We start from the raw sequence: 20,897 nt of genomic DNA, 5'->3' as shown, positions 1-20,897 counted from the left end.
AAAATATTTAAAATTTTTATGACCAAATGGAGTCAATCCTTTTGTTCGGTCACCACATCACACTGTCATAACACCACCACCGATACGATATTTCTCAACCACTTTTCTATTTCTTGATAAATCGCGAGATATTGCCCCGCGAGAATTTACTTTCTCGAGAAAGTGAACTTCATAAATTGCTTTCCGTTTCTCTCTTTGCTCGCTTTGCGTGCCCAATCTGAATGCGAGTAAATTTCTTTAATGGAAATACTAAATGCACTTCTATATATTCTATATATGGATGTATCTTTTTTTTATTCGTATTTGAAAATATATTATTTAGCTTTTTTTATGTCTAAATATTAATAACAAATTTTTGTTATCAGGTTTAATATGTAAGATTAGTGTTTTGGGGTTTAATATTTAGTAAAGGCTAATAATTAACACAGAATTGATAAAATAATAAATTAATGTATTTTAAAAGTTTAAAATTAATTAATCAATCTTTAAAACAAAAAAACCAATACCAAATTTAATGAAGGGTACAAGAACCAATAATATGTTTGATTTTTTTATATTATAGATAATTATGAGATAAATTTATTTTAATCAGATGAAATTATTATGACCGGTAGTCATTTAAAATTAATTAATATAGATGCATAATTCAAAATCATTAAGCTAAACTAATTCTTTTTAATTGATACACGTTTAAAAGTATGATAAGAACAATTGTCTTTGATTTAAGTTCTTAAAAATACTTTTTTTTAACCGAAGTTAGAATGATCATCCTGTAGTATATTAATGAAATATTCCTTGCCTTGTAAAACTCATGATAAAAAATCCCATAAGTTACTAAGATAAATCTTTTTACTAAGATCAATTAAGTGTTTTATTTAACAAATAGAATTACAAATTAGTTATTAAGTTTATGTCAGACATACATTTAATTCTATATGTTTAATACAATCTAGTGATCAAAAGAAGCAAAATTAAAAAAATGTATTAAAAAAAAATTAAGTATTTTTACATTACATTCTCGTAAGTACTCTTCACACTAATCAATTTGAGATAAATTATTGTGTTTGAATCAACAGTTGTGCGTGGAGATGAAGGCATAAAAGAGTGAATTCACCTTTTTGATATACTCATCGTTCACGTAAGATGAAATAAAGAGAAAGTCATTTATATGTCTTTGCAAAGATGAAAATGACATTGGTTTTAAATTATGATGACAACATTGTTTTCATTGTGCATGACAATATAACTTTCATTGTGTATGATAGAAATTCACATGTATGCAAAGATTTCCGAAGTTGAACATTGTTGATATTCCTTGATCATAATAGTTGAGGTAGTTGGGATTTGAAAATTTCATTAAATACATACAAGTGACATGTTGGGTTAACATTTTTTTGTTTGCTCTCTCAAGTAGCATTTTGGTTTGTAAGTTATTGTTGTGTGTATTTTATGGTGGTGTTGGAAGTTTATCATGTTGCCTTTAAAAAGTGTGGCCTCATGGTGTTGTGTTGATAGACATGATTATCGATAGTGCTCGTTAAGATGGTTTAGTGATTGTTTGTTAAAAAACTTTACTATCCAAGTGGGGTTACACATCAAAATATAAAGGTAGAACTTTGAAAAATGGTTGTGTGAAGGCCATAATCGATTATGTTGTGTTTCATTGTGATTTGCATGGTTTGAGTTAGCTAAACTTTTGTTATGTGTTGTAGTTGGTGCATTAAAACAAACTTCTTGATTTGTGTTGGTGTGGTTATATTTTTCGTGACGTAATTGATGATGCAATTTTTTTTTAAAACTTTGACTTCCTTGTTTTTTTTTCCGCCTAACTATTATTATTTTATTTTATTTTTCATCATTAAGTTCTATGTTTCATGTTAATTAATTATTATTTTTTTAACCAATTTCAATTTATTTTATTAAGTTTTACGAAATCTAATTTCAGTTAAATTTTTTACAATTATTTTTATTTCAATTTTATTTAGTTTTATCAAATTCATTCTCAATAATTTTGCATGTAACCATAATGTCAAATAATTTATATATTTTTAACTGAACTAACCAATCATAAGAAAAATAACATTTTAATCACCAGCAAGTTTAATGTATAAATAAGTAATTATATTTTCATTTTAAATGAATTTTAATAAAAAAACAAAATTATAATCTTAGAATTTCAATTAATTATGTTTTTTTTATCAATAATATTTATCACATCTCTTACAAAATTCCCTTTCGTTTTCTTTAACCTTCAATTCTCTCTCCCTTAATGAAAACAAATTCACTTTTTCAGTTTTTTCCAAAAAAAAAGTGAATTGGGAAGATTCTTGATGTTTCCTTTTACGTATCCCACACGATGATTAATGGTATTGGAATACATTTTCTCTTAAATTTGAAATAGAGAAAAATGTCAACTTATCTATAAATATTTATTAAATTATTTTATACACATATCAAAACATTTAAAAAAATATGAGTTTCATAACACCCCTTAGTTACCAAGTACAATATATCAAGATTATGTAAGATTTTCATAAAAAAAAAATATTAAGATTATATTTATATTAATAGGGACTTCATTTCTTAATATAATGTTTGATTTTATTTTCTCAATATAAATAAAACATCCCTTTGTATCACAGAGACATATAATCTTAGTTCAATTTTTCTCTATTTCTTACAATTTAATGTGGAAAATTTATTTTATACTAAAAAGTCTCACTGGTAAGGTAAAACATCATTTTCATCTCTCTCTCACTCTCACCACTGAATATAATTGTGACATTCTCTTTATTTTAATTGAAATTCATAGTATATCATTTTACTTTTCCAAGAGAAGAAATTAAAAATTCAAATGTATTAAAACACCCCCAAAGGTAACTTTATTTTTACATTTTTTATTTACTTTTTGGTTGTTTAAAATTTAGTATGAGTGTGTTTTTTTATAAAAATATTATTATTAAATAAAATTAAATTTAAAGATAAAAAATAATTAGTCTATATATTGACTAAATTATATATTATTTTAAAGACTATACAAATTATTGGAATCTAAAATATTTTATACTATTAATAAAATTTATAAACTAATTTATAAATTAGTATCTAATAAGCTACCAATGTTTTAACTACCAATTTTAGAATCTAAATAATTATTTTCCTTCAAGCTAAACATAAACTTCTTCTGATTTTGTTTGTTTAGTTATTGTATACTGATTTTTGTTAATTTTAATTCATATTTATTTATATATTTATAAGTTAAATATTTGACTGTTAATGGATGTATGATGTGTTAAATGATTGATGAATCAAGTGAAAATGTGATCAAGACATAGTACTTCCAGAAAATGAAATATCGTGTTGAGATTATCAGGAGAATGTATTGATTTGTGAGATTTTGTGAAATGGAATATAAAGTGGTGAAAGTTGAAGAAAGTTCATATGACAAAGTTTAACATATCTTATAAATTTACTCATGTCATATGATGATGAATTTCTTGAAAGAGAAACCATGTCATGATGAGAACATGATAATATGACAAGTGCATGTCCTTAAATTCTAATTTCAATAGAGTAATTTTTCGAAAGTATAGTCAAATGTCTATATGTGGATGTTAGTAGATTTTTGACACGAGTTACGTTGAACATGTAGTAATTGTATACATTTGGCACTTTGTTGTTTAAATATTATGATTATATTCATTAAGTTGGATGAATTGTGATGTTTAGGTGTTGTGATGTCAATTAAGATATATGAGAATATTATTAAATGATTATGCATCAAAAAAATTAAAAATACTAACTTGTTTCTTTATACATGTCATGATCGTGTTTTATACAAAAAAAAAAAATTCTGCATGTAATGAATCTCAACATTGAACAACTTAGAAATACGATATAAATATTTAGAATAATATAAAAAAGATATTACAAAAAATAAATAGTTAAAACACACACAAATTCTATCAAAATAATATATATATATATATATATTTAAACAAGACTTTTATAAAAAATTAAAAATTTGGAAAGTTAAAATTTAAAAATATAATTTCATTTTAATTAATTTAAAGCCGTCTTAAAGAAATAATTTTTTATTATTTTAAAATCGTATTTTCACACACTCGTTTATGTAATTTTTTTTAAAATTTATCAAATTTGATAATTTTGAAAAAAAAAACAATATGAAAGTCTTTGTGGTATTAAAGAATTAACTATATGCACTTAAAAAAACAACTGTTGTTTATATATAAATAAAGCTTTATTATATAAATACATTTACATTTTATTATAAAACTTTTAATATGAAGGAAAATAAATGCATTTACATTTTCAACACTAACATAAAAACAATATAATTGTTGTGGAAGATGCACGTGGTCGGTTTGAGCTTACCTCAAGAGTGTCAGCCACCAAACTCAACCGTCACAATCAAAATTTAAAATACCTTAAATGCTCAAATAAATTCCACGACTATATTTCTTTTAATTATTTAATACTAATTTTAATTGGTTTTATAAATTATTTTTAGTATAGTCCTTAACTTCTGTATTTAATAAGGTCTTTTATATAACTGTTGTTAAAAAACTAACCATTTAAATAAAATACTAAATTTAATATTTACGGTTCTAATAAAGTTATTGTACATTTAAATCTAAAGAAACTTATGAGAAAAACACGTTTATTAAACTTATGAAAAATATATTAGTTGAAAATATTAAAATCAAACCCTACAAGAACGATAGTACTGACCTAACAATATTGAAATATTAGTATAAAATTAGTGTCTTGTCTAAGAAAAATAGATAATCAATAAAATTAATAAATTCTTCTTACTCATGCTACGATCTTAAAAAAAACAGGTAGGGTTTGGACCTAGTGCATTATATATATATATATATTTATATATATATATATATATTTATATATATATATATATATTTATATATATAGTTTATTATTATATAGTTATAAAGTTTATTTAATTTTTTTTATCGTGAATATAGTTTCGGTCGAAATCGATGTTAAAAACAGTTTATATACTATTTTTTTCTCCAACTTTCTAAAATAGATAAAATCGTGACGAAACATTAACCTTCAAAACAGATAATAACTCAAATGTAATAATTGATCCAATACTATCTCTAAAACTTAAGATCAAATCACTTTCATAGTATAAATTTTATTTAACAAAACTTCATAATCAAATGTTAACCCAAACACATATCTTATACTTGTTAAGAGAATGAAAACTTTATAAATTACGTATTTAAAGTGTAGAACGTATTTATAATTATAAGATTTAGTTTTTTTTTCAATAATATTTTTAAATGTTTAGAATTTGACTTTTTATTTATAAAAATGAGATAATCTCTTTTATCTAATTTATCATCTATGTAAAGTATTTTGGTAATAAATTAGTTTTATTTAACAATATATTATTTATGTTATATTATAATTAATTTAATAAAGTTGAAGAAATGAGACGGAATTGAAAACAAAATAGTGAAATAAAGTGAAAAAAAGGATGTAAATAAAAAAAGAGAGGCAGGTAGAGAGAGATAAAGTTTCTTATTTATTTAAACTAAATTGAAAAAAGTTAGAGAGAGAATGTGGGACCCACTGGACCCAATTTGCTTTGTATCGTGTTCATGTCAATCATCAATAGGTTGTGGGACCCAGTCCTTACCCTTGCCTTCCCATTTTGAGGTATGTTCACATTTCCAAAATCCAAATAAATATTTATTTTTTTATTATAATTACAATATTTTAAACATTTATAAATTTCTTATTTGCTTTTTTGAAGATACAGTCATAATAAAAGGTATAACAGAATCTATTAAATGATATAATGTCTTTTGAGTAATTATACTCATCATCAAATCTAATAAATATTCTTATAACTTGGTTTTTCTTCATGGACTTATAACATGCTTCATTATTAATTAATTTTAATTATTAAAGTGTGGAGTTACAATATGATACTTTACATATGTGATAAATAAGATGAAATATATATTTTATGCATAAATAATTTACAAAACAAACAATTATTAAAAAATAAATGTATACTATTCTTATATAGGTGAGAAAAAGATTGTTTTTTCTCTTATTCTTTGTCAATTACTTATGGTTATGATCTTCGGTCTTAATTTTTATTTTCGGTCGGACGTATGAGTATATGCAAAAGACATTTGATGCTTAAGTCAGGTTTCAGTATATGATAATTAAAATATTAATTATTGTTAGTCTTGTTATTTAACACATATTTATAGGATACATATGCAAGTTAGTTTATGTTTGATACAACTTATCGAGTTAATTTTGTTATTAAGTGAGAGTTGCATACACATGTGTTATACTTAATTGATTGTCTTAAAAATTTATCTTTGAATGACGGACCTGATATTCAAATATTTAATTCCTCGATACCTCTTCGACCATATAATTGTGGTAGTTTGATAACATACGTCTCATTGACTACTTCCTTACATAACATATATTACATTAATTTTTATGTTTTACAAAATATATGAATGTCAACTAATTAATTTAATAAAATTGTTTTATTGTGTGTGTGTTTTTTTTTCATTTCTATTGTTTTTCCTTTTTTCTTTTAACCATTTTGTCTTTCTTTTACACAAAAGCAACTTGACATGGGGAATTTTCAAAGAAGGTCCCCACCTTATTTTGTTTTAAAATAAGGGAACACGTTAATAAGTAGTTTTTTTAACATCACGCACATTTTCTACCATAAATAATTTTGTTAAAATGATATAAAATTATTGTGTAGAGGAATACAATTGTATATTTACAATTTTAAATTTACATCATATATTAAGTGAAATAATTTTATATTAGTTAACGTACACTCAATTATTAATGGATAAATAGATATATGTTCTATTGTAATTTTTTTCTCTTTTTTAAATGACACTTCTTAATTATACATTTTTTTATAGTTTGATATTTATTATTTGTACACTTGATACTGATAAAGTAATATTTCTCGATCTCAATGACTCATCGACCACATTAATATATATTATCGAGTTTCAATAATTAAATGAAGAAATTGAGACCACATTAATATATATATTACCGAATACTAATAATTAAAAATAAAATAAACAATCGATACATCAACAATTTTACAATCAGTTTTAGGTATTATCTAGAACTCTTTTATCTATAAATACTTTGTCAAAAAGATGGATATAAACAACACAACAAGATGTAACATCAGGATGAATTGTTTGAGTGTTTAGTAAAGTTAGAAGTGATAAACAATATGAGGACACTAGGGGATGAACTTTTATGACTTAACATTATTATTCTGTACAATATAGGAGAAAATAAAACTGAAGTAGTGACAGAGAAAGTTTGAATGATTTTTTTATTACCATTTATAGCAGGGAAAAATAAATAGAAAACTTTATTTTTATAAATTAAAATTACTTTATAGACGAATATACAAAGTAAAAAGTTGTTTTTTTATAATTTTTTAATTCTATAACTCTTTATAAAAAATAATTGTAATATTTTAATTTTCTTGAAATTTGAAAAAAAATTGTACACACATGTCTATAATTTAAGTCCACAATTATTTTTAACAGACTCTAACGATAGGGACGATTTTTGGAGGGTCACCCTTTGGATTTTTGTATCCCTCAGTGTGAACATATCACTTTTAGTGGCTATTCTCTTTATCCCTTCAACGTGGATCCATTTTTATTGTGAAAAGTTAATAGATATTTTTAGAATATAAATTAATTTATATTTATTTATTTATTTAAATAAAATATTCTTTATTAATGCTTTAATTGGACCTTTTTAACAAAATATAAAGATACTTTATAGTGTAAAAAATATTTATACATTTTAGAAAATGAGAGTAATTTTATACTTGGAATTATAAAATGTCAAATTCAACGTAGAATGTAGAAATTTAAAATTCTTCATGTTTTCTGTTACGTGTATTTTTTATACTCTCTCATTAACTTGATAAATGTGTTGTTGACTTGGTTTCGTTTGGAATATTGTTAATTTAACTAATTAGAATAGTTGATTAGGTCGAAGTTGAAATATCATTTAAATTTAATGCATTTAATTTTTCTAAAATTTTAATTTCTTATCCAAATATATTATTACCCAATCTAACCTTTTTACTATATATATTTAAGGGATATAGTTATTTGTTAATTATATCAAACCACAATCCTTATATAGACATATTTAATAACAATTAAAGTTTTCTTTCAATAATCTATATTAAGATAAATTTTTAATTTAAATTGAAAAATAACATTATATAATATATGGTTTAAACCAAAATGTTTAAATAAAAAGGTTGAGTGTTAAGCCATTAAACAAGTTTTGTATGTATATTAATATGTGAATTTGTTTAATCGGAAACAAGATATTATTAAATTTTAGTTTCGTAATTAAAAAATATTACTTTCATTAAATGGTTCCATCCTAATTAATTAATACAAATAAAAAATGAGAAGTTGTTAGCATCTTTTATCCATAAATAAATATATTTATATATTTCTTTAAACAATTTATTGTGTTAAAAGACATTAATGGAAAGAGTGAAACTGAGTAATTTCAGAAAATAAATTATATACAAATTGCATTGAAAACCAGCACTTTCCCATAGTAAATTGTGATGTGTGGGTTAATTTTTTCCTTTTTAGTTTGATGTTATAATTTAAAAAAAAATTTATGATTCTCCATAATTATTTATATTGTGAAATATTTATTATTTTTATTTTATTATTATAACTAGGTGGAAAAGAACAGGCAGAGGCACACACCTGACAAGGACAATAACCTACACACTTCTCTGACCACACATTTAATTCACTTCACTTACTTTACTAACTTTCATCTCGCACAAACATATCGTACCGCGATAATACCCCACGTAACACGGTGATAAAACGCGCATCTCGCAGTGGCAAGCATCGTAATAACTTCCAAACTCCAGGGTCAAACTTATGGGACCCCCTCCGAGAAACTTTGTCGTTACCGGGGGATCTTAACCCAGTAAAAGTCGCTTTCTCAGCAACTATCCACGCCTTTCCCCTACCCTTCCACCTCCAATCTTCACCCTCTGATATGCCACGTCATCGTGTTGTGGAACATGAGCCAAACATCCAACGGTTGACATCACAGAGTAGCTTGATGTTGCGTCAGCATTGGAAAATTACCCCCATTCTGGAGCTGAAGGACAGCTGTTAGCTCGAGATTCCGAGCCGATTGTTTAGACAAAACTGAAGCCGGCTTAGTGGGCCCCGCAATTAACTGCACTTGTAATATAAGTGCGTCTGCTTCCCTGATAGCTTATCGGAATAGATTGATAAGTGAAGCGGCTTATCACCTCCACTATCTGTCGCCTCCTATATAAAAAACACCCTATTTCTGCAAGTTCAAATGACCTCTTTCTCTCTCTATATATATTTTCGAGTTTTCTAGAGAGAGAGCGAGTAGATTAGTCCATTTCCGCGAGGAGAGAGAAAGTGCAAGAATCGGAAGAGAGACAGAGAGCGTTTGGTTTGTGATGTGTTAGCTTTGAAGGTTAGAGTTTCTCCCTTTCGTGTTTCCGAATCTGTGGCTTTTTTTTTTTTTTTTTTTAAATTTTATTAAAAAAATTATGCTCTTTTTTTTTTTAGGTTGAAACTTTTGGTTCATGCATCTTAGATTAAAGCTGCTTTGTTGATCGTGTAGGATGTAGATAGAGTCAAATCGTTTTCGTTTTTCTTCGTTTTCGTTTGGCCACCGAAACCGCATCGTTTTTTTTTTCTTAGGTTAATTTTGGAAAATACAGAGGGTTTTCTCTCCATAAATAAATGCTTCTGGTTAGATGATTTCATTGACGGTGCGGATTTCGATTATTCGTTTTTTTCTATTTTTTATTTTATTTTATTTTATTTTCTGTGGTTTACATGGCTGACCCTAGCTGCTATTATTATTTTGTTTTATTTTTTGGTTTTGCAGATCTAGTTCACTGTTGCTCATTTCAGTGTGTATCTAATCGAAGACGAGGGGGTTCCGATGTCGTCTCTTAGTAGGGAATTGGTGTTCTTGATCTTGCAGTTTCTCGATGAGGAAAAGTTCAAAGAGACTGTACACAAGTGGGGCTAGTTTGTTATTTTGTTAGGTTATTTTTGGTGTTTTATTTATTTTTTATTTTTACCACATTCATTAATTAACTAATTTTTTGGGGTTAAAAAATAACAGGCTTGAGCAGGAATCCGGGTTTTTCTTTAACATGAAATATTTTGAGGATGAAGTGCACAACGGGAATTGGGACGAGGTGGAGAAATACCTCTCCGGTTTCACCAAGGTGGATGATAATAGGTATTCTATGAAGATATTTTTTGAGATAAGGAAGCAGAAGTATCTGGAGGCTTTAGATAAGTAAGCTCACACCGAATTCACATTTGGATACCGAATTCACATTTAGATTCTTTGTTGACTCTCAGCATTTAAATTGAAGTGTTCTACTACTAGCAGACAAGTTTAATTAACTGTTTTAATTTTTTCGCACGTAGGCATGACCGGTCTAAGGCAGTAGAAATATTAGTGAAGGATTTGAAAGTGTTTGCTACATTTAATGAAGAATTGTTCAAGGAAATCACACAGCTTCTGACGTTGGAAAACTTTAGGTACTAATGTTACTTTTTACTCCTGTTCTCAGTGTAAAAAAAGTTCTGTAAGAAGCAGCTAATGAGTTTCTGTTGATACAGGGAGAATGAACAATTGTCTAAGTACGGTGATACAAAGTCTGCACGAGCAATCATGTTGGTTGAGCTCAAAAAGCTCATCGAAGCAAATCCTTTATTTCGTGACAAATTGCAATTTCCCAACCTTAAAAACTCAAGGTTGCGGACTTTAATCAATCAAAGGTAATTTTTTTTTATGTCCAAACATTGATTTCTCAGTATGGAACACTTATTTGTGCTTTGAATGTGAAAATAACTTTCTTATACCCAATGCAACCCAATGCAATAATTTAGTTAGTGTCTTAATTTACAACTGATGGAGGTCATTTGATGTTACTGTTATGCAATCTTTTGCAATTTCCACTTGTATGTAACTATTGTTTTCATCAAAATTAGTTTAGTTCCATAAATCTGTATCTAGTGCAATGTGGTGCAATATTTGACTGTGCATTATATGCTTCGGTGCCCCCTTTTATGTTAAATTATAAATCATTGTTGTGCATTTGTTGTACATTGTTGTACTAGGTTTTGTACTGCAGATACACTTCTGACTATTTGATTAAATTATATTCTAGTAACAAAGAATTGCTTTCCTTTTTCTTTTAATTGCAGCCTAAATTGGCAGCATCAACTTTGCAAGAATCCACGGCCAAATCCTGATATAAAAACACTTTTTGTGGATCATTCATGTGGACAACCAAATGGTGCACGAGCTCCTTCACCTGCTAATAACCCGTTACTAGGTGCCTTACCAAAGGCTGGAGGATTTCCTCCACTTGGTGCACATGGGGTGGGCTCCTGAACTGATTTTCTACCTTCTTTTGGTACCATGGCCATCATTACACGTCTCTATAATGTTTCGATTCTTATTTTGGTGCTGGACCTTGCTGTGGTTATTTTTTACAGCCTTTTCAACCTACGCCAGCACCAGTGCCAACACCCCTGGCTGGTTGGATGTCGAATCCTACCACTGTAGCACATGCCGCGGTTTCTGGAGGTGGAGCTATAGGTCTTGGTGCTCCATCTATGCCTGGTATTATTCACCAACTCTTTAGGTGTTGTCATAACATGATCGAATCAAATTTATCTTGACTTCAAGTTTTAACATGTTTCATTGTCTTGTTAAGCTGCTTTGAAGCATCCTAGGACCCCTCCAACTAATCCTTCTGACTATCCATCTGGAGACTCAGAGCATGTTGCTAAGAGAACAAGGCCAATTGGAATTTCAGATGAGGTAATCTGTTTTTGGTCATAATTAGTAATTCATTGGTAGGAAAATCAAGTTTTGACCCCATGTTTTATGCTATTCATCACTTTATGCAGGTGAATCTACCTGTCAATGTGTTATCAGCAACATTCCCAGGTCATGGTCAACATAGTCAAGCATTTAATGCACCTGATGACATACCTAAGGCTGTTGTGCGAACTCTTAATCAGGGTTCATCTCCTATGAGCATGGACTTTCATCCAGTTCAACAATCTTTACTTCTTGGTCAGCTGCTCTTCTAAGACCTTTTAATAGTATTTTTTTGAAGTTGCATGTATTTGAAACCAAATTTCCGTTTAACTTTTGTTTGATGCCATTTTTCAGTTGGTACAAATGTGGGGGACATTGCTTTGTGGGAGGTGGGTTCTAGGGAGCGCTTGGTCTCAAGGAACTTCAAAGTGTGGGATCTTAGTGCATGTTCAATGCCATTTCAGGTTGTCCCTTTACCTTTATGTATGAGTGTTCTTGATAGTAATAAGTGCTGAACCATAAGACTTGTAGTTTTGTCATCACTGAAGAAAAACTAATTACGATAAATTCAGGCTGCTCTTGTTAAAGATCCGGGTGTTTCTGTCAACCGCGTGATTTGGAGTCCTGACGGTGCTTTATTTGGTAAGTTAAGAATTTTCTAATTCTTTAATGTTTGAATGATGATGATATTATTTTTGTCTTGAGATGTCAACTGAACTAATCAGTAATGTCTTTGTGTTTGTTCAATGAACAGGAGTTGCTTACTCAAGGCACATTGTTCAGATATACTCTTACCAAGGTGGGGATGAAATACGACATCACTTGGAGGTACACACTTGCATGCATATATACATAATGCGTATGCACATGCTCATCTTTTGTATTTGATTACCTAATGATCCTGTTTTCTAGATTGATGCTCATGTTGGTGGAGTGAATGATCTAGCATTTTCCCACCCAAATAAACAACTATGCGTGATAACTTGTGGTGATGATAAGACCATCAGGGTAAGTTTGTCAAAACGTGAGCTTGGTTAAGTGGAGAAGCTGAATGTGTTACTGACTAAATTTTATAATTGAAGGTATGGGATGCTGCTTCGGGTGCAAAGCAGTATACATTTGAAGGTCATGAGGCTCCTGTTTATTCTGTCTGCCCACATCATAAAGAAAACATTCAGGTTCAAACTGACTTCTGAACCTTTATGGATTTTTAGTGGGTTGATTTTCTTGCTGATGCTCATTGTCTTGTGATGTTGTAGTTCATCTTTTCAACAGCATTAGATGGAAAAATAAAAGCATGGCTATATGACAATTTGGGATCTCGTGTTGATTATGAGGCTCCTGGTCGTTGGTGCACAACCATGGCTTATAGTGCTGATGGTACAAGGTATGTACTCTCAACAATGGATCCTTCTATGGTGCTGATTCTTGCTGCTTAGTTGGATTAAATTTCATTTTCATTACCCAGTGTTCAAAAGTTTTTGGCTATGAATGTATGTTGCAGGCTCTTTTCATGCGGGACAAGCAAAGATGGAGAATCCTCTATTGTTGAGTGGAATGAGAGTGAAGGGGCTGTGAAAAGGACTTATCAAGGATTTCGTAAGCGATCTTTGGGTGTTGTGCAATTTGATACCACCAAAAATCGATTTTTGGCAGCTGGTGATGATTTCTCCATCAAATTCTGGGATATGGATAATGTTCAGCTTTTGACAACTGTTGATGCTGATGGGGGTCTCCCTGTAAGTTAATTATTTTATTGAAAGTTGGAGAGCTAGCCTCTAGAAATTGTAGTTGTTTGCTAATTGTTGCCTGATCTACACTCTAGGCAAGCCCACGTATTCGTTTCAACAAGGATGGAACACTTTTAGCTGTGTCTGCAAATGAGAATGGAATCAAAATTTTAGCCAATGGGGATGGTATTCGTTTGTTGCGCACACTAGAGAATTCATTATATGATGCTTCAAGGGCATCAGAAGCCTTGACAAAGGTAGATTTATATATGTTATACCTAGCTCATTTCTTATTAATAAAATCCAATCTGACACAATGTTTGTGGCAGCCTACAATTAATCCAATTTCTGCCGCCGCTGCCGCCGCTGCCGCCGCTGCAACCAGTGCTGCACTGGCAGAGAGGGCTTCATCTGTAGTAGCTATTGCTGGAATGGTTTGTGATATTGTCTTTGTATATCAGCGGGACTCATAATTTATTTGCGTGATAGTTGTACTATTCTTTTTAATGTTTATTTTATTGTTCAACATGCAATTCTTAATAAATAATGCATATTCTTTATCACTTATTGGGAAATAGGAAATATCACACTTATTATGATAATATTATACTTATTATGATTTATAATAACCATTATTTGTTAACTTAACTGTCAATTTCATCTGTCAGAATGGGGATACCCGAAACATGGGTGATGTTAAACCCAGAATAAGCGAAGAATCAAATGACAAATCAAAGGTATGGAAGCTCACTGAAATAAATGAACAATCTCAATGTAGATCCTTGAAGCTACCGGAGAATGTAAGAGTAACTAAGGTATGTTACTTCTATTTTATTGTATACCCTCCATAGAAATTTAGTAACAAACTTATTGCAGAGTTACAAATGTTTTCATGGTTAGTTGTAGTGTTATCTCAAACCCATTTTACTCCACAATTCTAAGGAAAATCTCCTTTAAAGTGAGTTCATCCACCCTTAATTTAATCTTAAGTGAACATGATCTTTATCAGTAGATGATTGGATACACCTTGGCTGCTTACTTTAAAAGAGCCTTTTCCTATTATCTGGTAAGACTAGTATCTTGCGGACTTGGGTTATGCAACTAAGGAGCATTGTGGATTTCTTGCTTCCATCTAGTTTTGCAGGAAATGTTCTCCTATCCCATGTAAATTTTGTAATTGGCCAAACTCATGATTCCAGTTCGTATTACCATCTCTATTTAACCTGTTTTGTGTCTTGATGCATAAACGTTGGTGGTGAAATAATCCTTAATCGTTTATACAAAAATATTTCAATCCCTAAATATGGCTTTGAATATAATATAATTTAAAAGAAATGATTGGACAAGTGTGGTTTCTCTGGCCAACTCCTCTCCATGAATGAAATTTGTGATTTTTTTTTGGACAGATATCAAGGTTGATATATACAAATTCAGGTAATGCTATTCTGGCGTTAGCATCAAATGCCATTCACCTGCTGTGGAAATGGCAGCGAAATGAGCGTAACTCATCTGGCAAGGTGTGAGAACATGTGAAGTTTGTTCTGTCAGACTACTATTTTCTATTCAGAAATTGACATTCGGAACTATAATCCCTTTTGATGTTGATAATTTCCTCCTGTAGGCCACTGCTACCTTGCAACCGCAGTTGTGGCAACCATCTAGTGGCATCCTGATGACAAATGACATTGCTGATAGCAATCCTGAGGATGCTGTACCCTGCTTTGCATTGTCCAAAAATGACTCATACGTAATGTCGGCATCAGGAGGGAAGATATCTCTGTTCAATATGATGACTTTTAAGGTAACCTATGAGCGTTGTCATTATTCAAGACCATGTTTTGGAATTATGCCAATGAACCAATTTCAATCTTCCTGGCTAAGTGCAGACTATGACAACATTCATGCCTCCACCACCTGCGGCAACCTTTCTTGCTTTCCATCCTCAGGATAATAATATTATTGCTATAGGCATGGATGATTCCTCTATTCAAATATATAATGTCCGTGTTGATGAGGTAACAGAGCTGGCTGTATGTGAACAGTTTGTACTCTTGATTTGAGATCTTTTGTTGTTAATGCACATTTCTTTTGCAGGTTAAAAGTAAACTCAAAGGCCATACTAAAAGAATTACTGGTCTTGCTTTCTCTCATGTATTGAATGTATTAGTTTCATCTGGAGCAGATGCTCAGGTAATTAATTGCTTAGTATAATGGATCTGTCTTCAGAATCTGGCTTTTCTATGATTCAAGTGCATAAAAGAACTTGTAGATTTGAATCTTTAACTGGTTTCTGTGGCAATGCAACTTTTACTGTGATGATATGGAGAGTTACTTTTATACCCTGTTTATTATGCAGATTTGTGTTTGGAACACTGATGGATGGGAAAAGCAGAAGTCTAGATTCTTGCAGCTTCCTCCCGGGAGGACACCACCGGCACAGTCAGATACCCGTGTACAGTTTCATCAAGATCAAATACAGTTCCTGGTTGTACATGAAACTCAGCTTGCCATTTATGAAGCAACAAAACTAGAAGGTCTAAAGCAGGTTAGTCTCAGTTCAATATATCACTTGAATAATTTTGACAAACTTTTTGTCTGATGCCACTAGCTTCAATTGTAGTGGTGTCCGCGAGATTCATCTGCACCAATATCGCATGCAACATTCTCCTGTGATAGCCAGCTTATATATGCCAGCTTTTTAGACGCAACAATCTGTGTATTTAGTGCTTCAAATCTCAGATTACGTTGTCGTATCAATCCTTCTGCATATCTTCCTGCAAGTGTCAGGTAATAATCCTTTTATTAAAGTAGTTGGATCAGCTGGCATGGGGAAGAATATTCTATGAATTCAAAGAAATAGATCTAAAATGCGTTAATTTTCTTACCCTTCTTCCAAAATGAGAGTCAATCTGAAAATAAATATAATTTTGGCATTTCCTATAATTTATTGGTTTTTTCGGGTTACCCTGGATTATTCTTAATTTAGAATGTGCTTGTAATTAATCTTTGACATGCTTTTTGTTGAATACTAACATTATCTTCATAAAGCAGTTCCAACGTACAACCACTTGTAATTGCGGCTCACCCACAAGAGCCAAATCAGTTTGCTGTAGGACTGTCGGATGGTGGAGTTCATGTTTTTGAACCCCTTGAGTCTGAAGGCAAGTGGGGTGTGCCTCCTCCGATTGAGAATGGGTCAGCAAGCAATGTGGCAGCTACTTCTGTCGGACCTTCTTCAGATCAAGCTCAAAGATGATCCATGTCAGCCAAAGACAAGTTTCTTTTACATACTTGGCTTGCTGGCCAATTTTAAGAACTAAATTTGTACTTAACTTAATGCAGGGCACTCTTCAATTTAGTTGATCCAACTAAGTTAAATCCATCGATCGTGCTGTGCACAAAATCATATCATGCCAGAGCCCTGGAGCAACTCATTTGGTTGAAGGCCTAAACCACATTGTAATTTGCCGATAGATGTGAAAAATTCTTTTTAAGTTTAATGCTACAGATGATGTACAAGTTCTTTTCAGCGCTTTCAAACTGCTTCTGGCTATTTAATTAGATTGATTGATCCTAACTTGTTACCCTGTGTTAGTTCCATTCCAGTCTTGCATGTAAATTACTGTGCTAATCTTTCATCTTCATCGTTCCCATATTTTCTGTATGATTTTTTAATGGACACCTTGTTTTATCTCGTGTCACGTAGTGTACCCAAGAAAAAGGTCTAAAGCACTAAATCTGTAGGTTTTACCATCTTTTTGTTCAGAATTGCTTTAGTAGCTGTAAAAGCTGTTTGGTTTCTGACTGTTTATTACTTCAGAAGATCTGCTGTATATGAAACAGTAAGTAATAAAGTTGCATTGTTATTTATACAACACTTTCGAAAAAGAAAGTGACATGTTAATCAAATGAAAACAATGTTAGTAATCATGAATTTTCACTACTTAGGCGTGTTTAAAAACAATTTTAACTTGCACTGAACACATCTCTAACAAAAGTTCAGTCAAATTTAGTTTCAGAAAAGGAAAGACATTGCTATTGTGTTCCCTCATTTTAAACATCAGAGTTCAGTTCAGTCTTGAACTGTTGGCACTTGGCACGTTTTACATATTAAAAAAAATGGTCAATTTTAATGTTTGGGAGCATTAAATTGTGGGACAGGGTCTTTAGTCCACGAGTGTTGTGATTAAGATGATATGCTGCAATTTGTGGTTGCGTTGATGAAGGTCCATAAATGCATGATTTGAGTTGGGACCTACTGCACCTACCTACCTAGGGTAGGGTCTAATATGAATATGTGATTTACTTTCATACCTATACAATTGAGATCCCCTTCACACTCACTGCTGCTGTCACTTGTTTGGCTCCAACACTGCCAGGGCCCCCCCCTTTCTCGTTCAGATCAATTTCACTTTCCCAGAACCACAGAACAAAATACCAGAACACCACAAGATGTAAATTTCTATTAATAAATGCTCAATATTGGTGTGCTTACAAATTCACATAATTATCATTATTATTATTATTTCTTTCCTGCAATTATAGTATGAATTGTTGAGTTTAAGGATTACGTATTATTAATATCAAATTTGTATTGTCTTTTAACAGAAAAGTATATGTTGTTAAGTGATAAAAAAAAATACTGGTGATGTATTTTTTAGAGTAATTATCACACAAAAAATCTACAAGTTTATCATGTGATAATTTTTTACTGAGTGATATTGTGAAGCTACGTTACATTGTTTGTATGTACACTATTTTATCATGAACGAAACGAGAGTAGTAAAGGAGATAAAAAAACATTTATGCATGTTGATTATTTTGATATAATTGTTTAATTATTTTTTTGAAATATAAGGATATTCTGGAAGGTGTGATTTAATCGTTAAATTATAATTCTGTATTATGATAATGACTCATTAACTTTTTTTAGAATTGAAATTGAAAAATAATAATAAGATGGTCCAATAATTCATGTTTTAATATGTTTTGAAAATCGGTCCGGTTATTGAATTGGTAAAGACACAGATTCAAGTCAAATAGGTGATTGAACACATAAAATAATTCAAATAATTAAATAATGTAATAATAAAATTAAAAAATATATAATATCATAATAATACTAAAAATATAAATAACACTTAATAATTAAATAATCTATAATATTTAAATTTAGGTTTTAATAATACATAATACTACTATTTAAAAATAGTATTTTATTTTAAAAAATTGACAATACCTTTATTTTTTTTAAGGAAAAAATCAAAAGAACACTAAAAATTATTTGTTTAAATTTCTTTTTTACCGATTTTGTTACATTTTAACGATTTTTACCTATTTACCAGTTTTTAATCCGATTTAATTAAAGACGTGGGCACAGTTCTGACAACAAATATTTATAACATTGCATAAGAATAGGAAAGTAATTACTACTTCACTGCTCTATTTTATCTTAACATGTAATATTTATTTAAAAACGAATTAGTAGTTCTTCTTTTACCAGATAACATACCAACTTATGTTAAATTTATTATAATTTATAGATGGTTCGAAATACGATATCAAATAAGGAAAAATATGATTTTATTTCTTCCATTTTAAATTAATTAATTATTCCTTCAGTAAAAGTAGTCACTTTTGGATCTATTTAACATAGAAAACGACTTTCACACATTTAAAAATTAAAAAATAGTTAATCAATTTAAAAATATAAAAATACAATCAAATTTAACCATAAACACATTAAGTAAAAAATATTTCAACAATTAGGTTTATTAACTTAATATTCTAGATGAGTTATTGATTAGGTGATGTAAACATAGAAACTGATATGATAAAAAGGTAATATCAAATATTAGATTGGTTAACTTCATACAAATTGTTTTCTTTTTTATATACAGAGAGAGATTGATTTTATGAATGTTTCTCGAACGAGAGACTGAAAATGGTAAATTTAGATTATATAATCATACATTAGTTAAGAGTTTAAAACTAACCAATGAAAAATAACCAAAAATTATGAAAAAAAATAACCAAAAAACTAATTACATTTTTCTCTCAACGAAACCGTTTGATTTAGATTGAAAATTAAGAAAATAAAACAAAGCTGTTTATTATATTTAAACATAAAACAACATATTTAGAGCTAAATATATATATTTTAAAAATTAATTTATAATTTAATTGTGTATTGGTAAAATGTAATAGAAAAGTTATATTATAGCTTTTAATTATAAGATTAAGTAATTTGTTTATAAATATGAGCAAAAATAAATTATTAGTGCAATAACCATTACTAAAAAAATTGCAACATATCTTTTTAGTTAAGATGTTTATTAATTTTTTAATAAAATTATTGAACAACTTTTTGATAACAAACTGTTAAAACTGACAAACACAACCAGAAAAGATTGATTTTATTTAGTTTGCATTTATACTTAATTAAAATTAAACTAAACTAAATCGTATATGATTTTTATATTTAATTAATAAAAATCGAAACTGTTCACAATTTAAATTAAATAACCACTACACAAATAGTGACTTTAAAACAACACACAACTTTTGCGTTTTAGTTTAATTAATTGTGATATGATGTAATAATGACTAATAAATGTGTAAGCTAATAAAGTGAATGAAACACCGGCTTACTTAAAAAGGATTATCGAAGATTAACCAATTTATTCAAATAAGTTAACCTAAAACTCAGTTCATTTATATTTCAATTTAGTATTTGATAAAAAGATTTTTATTTATTTCATTAATATAAAAATGGTGAGTTCTTTAATGAAGTTGTGTAGGTATTATTTTATTTTTATAAATTAGTTGTTAAAAAACGTTCACTTTTGATGCTCATAAAGCGTCGAGAGAGTTCTGGTGCAGTACCAATTACTGGTTATTATTTCTTTACGAAAAATTAAGGTTTCAATACATAAATTTGAACAAAGGGTTAAAAAATCATTTCATTTTTTACAATATTTTCTCTGTTTTCCCTGTCCAAAGTTTAAAATATTCATAAAGAAATTATGACTTTAATCTATATTTTTATTTTCATTCCTCCAAATTTAAAGTTATTATTTTAACCTATTAAATGATAAAAGTAGGACTCCACCTACCACACTCCCACTATCAATCATATCTACCACACTCAGCTACTATCAATTTGACGTATTTATCTTGTTTCAATAAGACAAAATTTAT

At 29.3% G+C, this 20,897-nt stretch overlaps 1 protein-coding gene across 4 annotated transcripts; it reads left to right on the top strand.

Annotated features, from left to right (window-relative positions):
- The first annotated feature begins 9,350 nt into the window (after positions 1 to 9,350).
- Positions 9,351 to 17,274, top strand: LOC137818140 (protein TOPLESS-like). Of its 4 annotated transcripts, none has more exons than XM_068621381.1 (27): positions 9,437 to 9,582; positions 10,003 to 10,139; positions 10,246 to 10,425; positions 10,560 to 10,673; positions 10,755 to 10,913; positions 11,343 to 11,520; positions 11,637 to 11,763; positions 11,858 to 11,964; positions 12,054 to 12,222; positions 12,322 to 12,431; positions 12,540 to 12,609; positions 12,722 to 12,795; positions 12,880 to 12,975; positions 13,050 to 13,145; positions 13,227 to 13,354; positions 13,472 to 13,706; positions 13,793 to 13,954; positions 14,027 to 14,131; positions 14,366 to 14,512; positions 15,104 to 15,214; positions 15,319 to 15,498; positions 15,584 to 15,712; positions 15,792 to 15,887; positions 16,054 to 16,242; positions 16,318 to 16,484; positions 16,749 to 16,958; positions 17,040 to 17,274. In XM_068621381.1, the coding sequence occupies exons 2-26, from the start codon at positions 10,060 to 10,062 to the stop codon at positions 16,951 to 16,953; spliced, it is 3,414 nt and encodes a 1,137-aa protein (XP_068477482.1). In that variant the 5' UTR covers positions 9,437 to 9,582; positions 10,003 to 10,059; the 3' UTR covers positions 16,954 to 16,958; positions 17,040 to 17,274. The 4 variants fall into 4 exon arrangements, with proteins under 4 accessions (XP_068477480.1, XP_068477482.1, XP_068477481.1 ...); XM_068621382.1 differs by lacking the exon at positions 9,437 to 9,582 and adding an exon at positions 9,616 to 9,883; XM_068621379.1 differs by having other exon boundaries at positions 9,351 to 9,582; positions 16,749 to 17,274.
- The last annotated feature ends 3,623 nt before the right edge of the window (positions 17,275 to 20,897 follow it).

Source organism: Phaseolus vulgaris, chromosome 10, assembly GCF_000499845.2.
Source record: "Phaseolus vulgaris cultivar G19833 chromosome 10, P. vulgaris v2.0, whole genome shotgun sequence".
In the NCBI taxonomy this organism is placed as follows: domain Eukaryota; kingdom Viridiplantae; phylum Streptophyta; class Magnoliopsida; order Fabales; family Fabaceae; genus Phaseolus; species Phaseolus vulgaris.
This window is presented reverse-complemented; position numbering and strand designations above follow the sequence as displayed.

Coding starts and splice junctions, on each gene's coding strand:
- LOC137818140 (XM_068621379.1), top strand. CDS start 10,060: ATGTCGTCTCTTAGTAGGGAATTGGTGTTCTTGATCTTGCAGTTTCTC. Junction 12,432..12,539: donor CATGTTCAATGCCATTTCAG/GTTGTCCCTTTA, acceptor CGATAAATTCAG/GCTGCTCTTGTTAAAGATCC. Junction 16,243..16,317: donor AACTAGAAGGTCTAAAGCAG/GTTAGTCTCAGT, acceptor CTTCAATTGTAG/TGGTGTCCGCGAGATTCATC.